The 7,719-nt window shown below is 42.6% G+C and overlaps 1 protein-coding gene across 1 annotated transcript; it reads left to right on the top strand.

Annotated features, from left to right (window-relative positions):
• Positions 1 to 505: 505 nt before the first annotated feature.
• Positions 506 to 6,071, top strand: LOC9272686 (serine carboxypeptidase-like 51). Its single transcript, XM_015772584.3, has 12 exons — positions 506 to 695; positions 783 to 877; positions 967 to 1,074; positions 1,179 to 1,466; positions 1,574 to 1,641; positions 1,757 to 1,862; positions 3,104 to 3,318; positions 3,468 to 3,537; positions 3,637 to 3,687; positions 4,598 to 4,650; positions 4,736 to 4,868; positions 5,329 to 6,071. The coding sequence occupies exons 1-12, from the start codon at positions 539 to 541 to the stop codon at positions 5,395 to 5,397; spliced, it is 1,413 nt and encodes a 470-aa protein (XP_015628070.1). The 5' UTR covers positions 506 to 538; the 3' UTR covers positions 5,398 to 6,071.
• Positions 6,072 to 7,719: the final 1,648 nt, after the last annotated feature.

Genomic DNA, 7,719 nt, shown 5'->3' with positions numbered 1-7,719 from the left:
CTATCTATTATATTATTAACAATATATTATAAAGACAGCTTAAAAAGAGACATCACATCCCATTTCATTCCAGTTAGTGACTGTTTAGTTCCCAAACAAAATTTTTCACGCTGTCATATCGAATGTTTGGACACATGCATAAAGTATTAAATATAGACAAAAAAAATCAATTACACAGCTCGCCAGAAAATTGCGAGACGAATCTTTTTAAGCCTAATTGCGCCATGATTTGACAACGTGGTGCTAGAGTAAACATTTGATAATGACGGATTAATTAGGCTTAATAAATTTGTCTTGCAGTTTCCTGACGAAATCTGTAATTTGTTTTATTATTAGACTACGTTTAATATTTTAAATGTGTGTCCGTATATTTAATGGGACATGCACGTGACATTCAGCTGTTCTTCCCATTTGTTCGTACATAAGCGTAAGCGTGGGGTAAGCGGGCACGTCGTTGCCAAGGTCGCTAAATATAAATCGTCTTCTGGCCACCACATTGCTGCTCGCACTAGCATACTGAGCCACTACGGCCCTCGATATGGACAGGCCCTATCCTCCTCTTCTTCCCCTTGCTCTGCTCGCCCTCCTCTTCCTCTGTCTCCTCCACGGCGAGCGCGCCGCCGCCGCCGACGACGACCTCACCTCCGGCACCGGCGACGGCAGCGAGCTCTGGGGATACGTCCAAGTTCGCCCGAGTACGTCGATCGACAACCACTAATGAGCATCTTTAATTACTACTAAGTGCTAAACTAAATGTAAATATGCCATGTTCGTCGTTGCAGAGGCGCACCTGTTCTGGTGGTACTACAAGAGCCCGCAGCGGGCGTCGTCGCCGGGGAAGCCATGGCCGACCATCCTCTGGCTTCAGGGCGGCCCGGTACACACTTCTCTTCACCTTGAATTCTAATCATGTTTGAGCTCAAGAACGCTAATCGATGCATGTCGTCGTCGTCGTCGTCGGAGCAGGGAGCGTCGGGCGTCGGGCTCGGCAACTTCCTGGAGGTCGGGCCGCTGGACGTCAACCTGAAGCCGCGCGACTCGACGTGGCTGCAGAAGGCCGACCTCATCTTCGTGGTGAGCGATCGAGACCGACGAACACGCGGCGGAATTCTCCTTTCTTGCTCTGTTTCTGCTACGTACATGAGCTGACTTGTGTCAATGGTGGCGACGGCGAGCAGGACAACCCGGTGGGCGTCGGGTACAGCTACGCGGACGACCCGAGCGCGCTGGTGACGACGGACTGGCAGGCGGCCACGGACGCCACCGAGCTGCTCAGGGCGCTCGCCGCCAAGGAGATACCCACCCTGCAGAGCAGCCCGCTGTTCCTCGTCGCCGAGTCCTACGGCGGCAAGTACGCCGCCACGCTCGGCGTCTCCCTCGCCCGGGCCATCCGCGCCGGCGACCTCAAGCTCAACCTCGGCGGCGTGGCGCTCGGCGACAGCTGGATCTCGCCGGAGGATTTCACGGTGAGAAAACAAAACGATTTTCTTGGAATCCGCTCACAATTCAACGCTGTATAGATCAAGCTCGGAAGGAATAATTCATGACGTTTTCTTGATGGATATATATGCAGCTCGCGTACACGCCGCTGCTGCTGGAGGTGTCGAGGCTGGACGACAACGCCGGCGACGAGGCCAGCAAGTAAGCCACGGCGGCGGCGGGCCGCGACGAATCGAAAGAAGAAAAAAACATAGCTAGGCTCTCTCCGGCGAAGTCTCTAATTAATGACGTACGTATGTGTGAACGGTGATGTCAGGATGGCGGCGACGGTGAAGGAGCAGATCACGGCGGGGCAGCTTGCGGACTCGCAGCAGTCGTGGATCGACCTGCTGGGTTTCATCGACAAAAAGAGCGCCAGCGTCGTAAGTGTTCGCCACTGCACGCCACGCGTAGCACTCACACGCTTTTATTTTGAGGATTTTATGATCATATATACTATTTTCTATTGGAAAACTTATCTTAGAGATACCCCAAGTATACAATTAATTAAAAAATTGGTACCTCTGTGAATTGTGGGGATAATTTAGGTGAAAATTTTGAATTCTGTTACATATTAGGGGAAATTTTCTTTTTTACCACCATTAATCTTGAAAATTTTATTTTGTTGATGCTATCTGGACACCTTTTTTTTGTTACTCATTTTTTTATCTTTTCTTTTGTTACTCATTAGTATATGGTCAGTAGCAAAATAAAAAATAAAGCTTACTCATTAATTGTTAAACCATTTAAATTGATTGCGAGAATCATATTATTAGATTTTGCCACGTCAGAACAATAGTATAGTTTTATCATCGCGTTGGACGTAAATTACTGTAAGCATGAGTCAAAGATGCATATGACGCGAAAGTCCAAAGAACATGGTAGTACTATTTTCTTTAACCAACATAACTATCCATTAGAAAGGACTTTCGTTTGGAAACATTTTTCGATACTGTCAAATTACTCTCATTAATCTAACATTGAATATATTTTGATACTGTGTTTGATTAATGTTGAAAATACGACTATTTCTTTTTATAAACTTAGTGACTAGAAAAAAACTTCAAACGACATACAATATGAATATGAAAGAAGGGAGTACTGATCAGAGGTAGCTAGCTTGTAAGAGTCAGTTTGTCTAAAGAGATAAAGTTGTTTAGGAAGATTGTTTTCGATAGGACAATTTTCTCATGTTTGTTAGGACTATGTTATTATTACAGAATTTTCGTTCTTCTTTTGTTGTTTTGTTATCATTCTTTGAAAGAGACGGGATCAAGTAGAAAGGAGACAAGGTTCACCCACCGCCATCTTTTTAATTTAGTACAATGCACACAGAAAAGGGCGAGAAAGCCGCAAAAATCTGTATTTAATATCAGCATTTTGCAGATTATATTCACACCCAGTCAGCAGTACAGCTAGCTTGATCACACTAGAGTCGTTGTTTAGGATCACACTAGAGTCGTTGTTTAGGCCGTGTTTAGTTGCAGATTTTTTCTTCAAACTTCCAACTTTTCCATCACATCAAAACTTTTCTACACACAAACTTCCAACTTTTCCGTCACATCGTTTCAATTTCAATCAAATTTCTAATTTTAACGTTAACTAAACAAACCCTTATTTGCAGGACATGTACAATTTCTTGCTTGACTCCGGCATGGACCCGGTGTCGGCAGACTTACCGGCGGCGAGCTCCTCATCGCCGTCGTCAAGCAGTGCTCAGTTGATGAAGTACTCAACATACCTTAGCAGCCAAGCGGCCGATTCAGGCTCCAACACGATCGAGGGCATCATGAACGGTGTCATCAAGGAAAAGCTCAAGATCATCCCCAACAACCTCAAGTGGGTGTCCATTTCTTTCGCTGTTTCACATCACAATGACCAGCACAACTGTCCAAATCACGTTCGCACGCTGATTTTTTTCAATTTATTACTGTCCAAATCATCCTCCTCATCCTTGAGAAAACGCTGCAATTTCAACTGAACTGCAGGTGGCAGGAACTGTCGGATCCGGTCTACAATGCGCTGGTCAACGATTTCATGAAGCCAAGAATCAACGAGGTGATCTACTAAGTATTAATGAATGCGTCTTTAACTTGTAAAATTCCTGATGAAATTAATGGTCCATGTTTGATTAACTGTCTGTGTGCCCTGTTCCAGATCGATGAGCTGCTGTCTTACGGTATCAATGTGACGGTCTACAATGGTCAGGTAACTACTGACTACCGAGCACTGACAATTCTGCTAGGTGCATAGCACACACAAAATGAGCAGGATTTATGTCACAAAAGTCCAAATTAGATGGGGATGCATAGTTTGATTGATTAATTGGTAGTACATATATCCAGCTAATAAGATGGGGATTCCTTGCATGTTACCAATTGATGCTGGAAGCATCTTGAGTAAGCAACAAGAAGTATATAAGAATAAAGGGTGCTGCTAGTCAGTGGGAGAGCAGGATAACGTGAAGCCGACGAGTTGTTGTTCAGAAAAGGCGGCACCCTTTCTGAAATTTGGGTTAACTTCCACTGTAAAGTTCAGAGATCATTAGTGACAGCCACATCCTGCAGCCAAGGGGTCCAGGCATGCCTGGCTAGGATTAGAGGGAAACTTCCTTGCGTGAAGAGCTCTCCAATCGGAGCACTTTTGCTCAGGAGTTGAGTGAGCAGCAAGAGATCTGCAGATTGCAAGAGCCATCTACTCTCACATGTTATTGCTCACATGGTCAAGGTCAACAGTTTGGAGAGAAATCATGTGTTATTTGAGGCCTGAAGTTTGCTAATTTTCTTTTAGTGATGCATAACTAAAAAAAAAGTCATTAAATCAACAAATTAGGTCAGCTAGCACTACAACTCTGTAAATTCAGAGTAGTAATTCAGTGCAGGGATTGAACTTCCGGAACAAAATATTCGAAAATCTCGGTAATTTCGCCACCCCCAGCAAGCAAATATTTCGTACGAATGTTTTGGATTTCCCCAGATATTTGTGAATTTAGCCATAATTTATTCAAATTCGGCAAAAATGGGTTAAATTTTCAAAAAGTTCGTTGGACATATCTTAAATGTCGGTGCCTTTCGAAAGTGCAAACCCTGATTTGGTGTGTTATTTTTCTCTTCTGAAGCTTGATGTAATATGCTCGACGATCGGTGCAGAAGCATGGGTGAAGAAGCTCAAGTAAGGGATTATTTTCCCCTTCCAACTTTTTCTAGTTTGTTGAACAATTCAGATGTGTGATGAAGAGCTTTGTTATGAATTTCAGATGGGATGGGCTGAAGAACTTCCTGAGCCTACCAAGGCAGCCTTTGAAGTGTGGCTCTTCCAAGGGCACCAAGGCGTTCGTCAGATCATACAAGAACCTGCATTTCTACTGGATACTTGGGGCTGGACACTTTGTAAGTCTCAACATACACATGCCACACTACTAAAAAAAAACGCATGCCACTACTAGAAAAACTCTAGTTACAAGTTTGATTTCTAAGGCCGTGTTTAAATTCAAATTTTTTTCGTCAAACTTCCAACTTTTCCGTCACAACAAATATTTAGATATATGCATGGAGCATTAAATGTGGATGAAAAAAATCAATTGGACAGTTTGTATGTAAATTGCAAGACGAATCTTTTGAGCCTAATTACGCATTGATTTGACAATGTGAACATTTGCTAATGACGGATTAACTAGGCTTAATAAATTCGTCTCGCAATTTACATGCGGAATCTGTAATTTGTTTTGTTATTAGTCTACGTTTAATACTTCAAATATTATGTGCCCATATACTTAAAAAAAATTTTGGCACACGAATTAAACACAGCCTAACCTGAATTGTACGTTTACATGTGTTATGTTCTCTGCAGGTACCTGCTGATCAGCCCTGCATTGCACTGAGCATGATCAGTAGCATAACCCAGTCTCCAGCCAGTTAGATATCTCCCATCAGTAACAGATATACTCAAGAAAAGATAGAAAACAGAAGGCAAACAGATATACCTCACTCTCAATTAGCAGAGTGACATTGTACCGTTTCTTCAAAAAAAAAAAAGAAAAAAAAAAGCACACTTCAAGGCAATGAAATTGATGATATATAGAGAGATTTTTTTTGCGTCCTTGGAAAAGATGATCATATGTATCTATCTATCTATTATCTATTATATACTAAAAGTCCATTAAACTGGCTACAAATTGTTGACAGTGAAATTTGATAAGCCCAAAGTCATCATCGGCTTAGAGTCACTATCGGCTACAGCATCTCGGAATCAGCCGATGGGAGTTATCAAGTCGCCAATAGTCGAATTCTTGCTATATTCGATTAAAGAAATCAATCTACTAAAGGAAGCTTATCCAGAAGAGACCGAGTTCAAAGAGAATGCGGCATGACGAGTTATCTATTAATTAGGACTAGTTTGTTAGTTTCCTTCTATCTTTAGGAAAGTATGTTTAGTGTCCTATAAGGTCTTTATCTTTTCCTTTTATCTTTAGGAAAGTTTCTTTCTTGTTCGACAAGGACTTGTATCAACCCATGGGTATAAATATGTACACCCGGGGTCTATGTAATCTATCTCCACGATCAATACAATTCAGCGCATCGCCACCGTTTTTACTTCTACTTTTGTTTTTACGTTCCGGCGGAACATGGCACCCGACGCGGGGCTGCATTGTCTTCGATCTCCGGCGAAGGGATAAGTCCAATGTTCCGCCGGTCCAGGCTATTGTATCGTCTACGTCGGCGTCGTTCAAGGCTGCATCAGGACATTCGACCTCTTCGATTACTCTGGTTTGGATAATATATTTGCCTGGATATTTATCATATGTCTATGTTAATCTAGTCGTAGCATCTCAATTTTAGGGTTTCTGCTGGTATCGGCTAAATCGCGTTGCTAGATTAGATTAGCCTAGACATCTACCACCCTGAAAACTCACTCAACGGCTTGATTGTCTAGATATTTTGTTTCTTTTCATACTTAGTGCTGTATCAGTTGAGTTTGATCTACTAAGTCGTGCTTAGAATATCATTCTCTAGCCTGCTTCTTGATTGCCAATAAGGGTTTCATCGGGGTTTCAGCCGATGAGTTATTTGGACGTTGCATCGGCTCATAAGGATTGCATATACATATAAGTTGGATTTAGCCGATGACAACAAAGGTTTCACTGTTTAATCTAATCTTGTGGATTTCATGACATCGGACCTCCAGCCGATGTGTGCTTTAACCTTCGGATCAGTGCTTATTATATATTGTTTCTAGCCGATTGGTTTCTACTCGATTATATTGTTATTTTATTACATCAGCCGATTGCCTTTATATCATTATCTACATTGGACATATAGCCGATTGCTTACACCCTATCGCTATCGGCTGGTATCGGCATCAGCTATTATCGGCTATCGGCTGGAACTACTCCATCGGCTTGTCAGCCGATCGGCTGTTTTGATCTGCTATTTGCATATCTTGTCAGTTGCAGGATCAAACTGACTGGCACGCCTGCATCTCATCAACCTTTGGACCTGCACAAGAGCTAAGCAAATCTCCCAGGCCGGTGTGTTCGATTTTTTCGTCAACACAGATTGGCACGCCTAGTGGGACCACGAATTTTATATCCACATGTCTGAAGAAGAAGTCAATGTCAAGATCATGGTTACGGTGGAGAATTTAATGGAAGAACAACAATATCGGCTCGGGGGGCAAGCACATCAGTTTTAGAATGGTGGAGCACATCATGAAAGCCGATTACAAGATAGAGAAAGAAGATAATTTTGAAGCATGAGTTCTCATACTCCAAAATTGGGGGGCATGTGTTGACAGTGAAATTTGGTAAGCCCAAAGTCATCATCGGCTTAGAGTCACTATCGGCTACGGCATCTCGGAATCAGCCGATGGGAGTTATCAAGTCGCCAATAGTCGGATTCCTGCTATATTCGATTAAGGAAATCAATCTACTAAAGGAAGCGTATCCAGAAGAGACCGAGTTCAAAGAGAATGCGGCATGGCAAGTTATTTATTAATTAGGACTAGTTTGTCAGTTTCCTTTTATCTTTAGGAAAGTGTGTTTAGTGTCCTATAAGGCCTTTATCTTTTCCTTTTATCTTTAGGAAAGTTTCTTTCTTGTCCGACAAGGCCTTGTATCAAACCATGGGTATAAATATGTACACCCGGGGTCTATGTAATCTATCTTCACGATCAATATAATTCGGCGCATCGCCACCCTTTTTACTTCTACTTTTGTTTTTACGTTCCGGCGGAACATGGCAC

The sequence above is a fragment of the Oryza sativa genome, chromosome 3 (genome assembly GCF_034140825.1).
Source record: "Oryza sativa Japonica Group chromosome 3, ASM3414082v1".
Lineage (NCBI taxonomy): Eukaryota > Viridiplantae > Streptophyta > Magnoliopsida > Poales > Poaceae > Oryza > Oryza sativa.
This window is presented reverse-complemented; position numbering and strand designations above follow the sequence as displayed.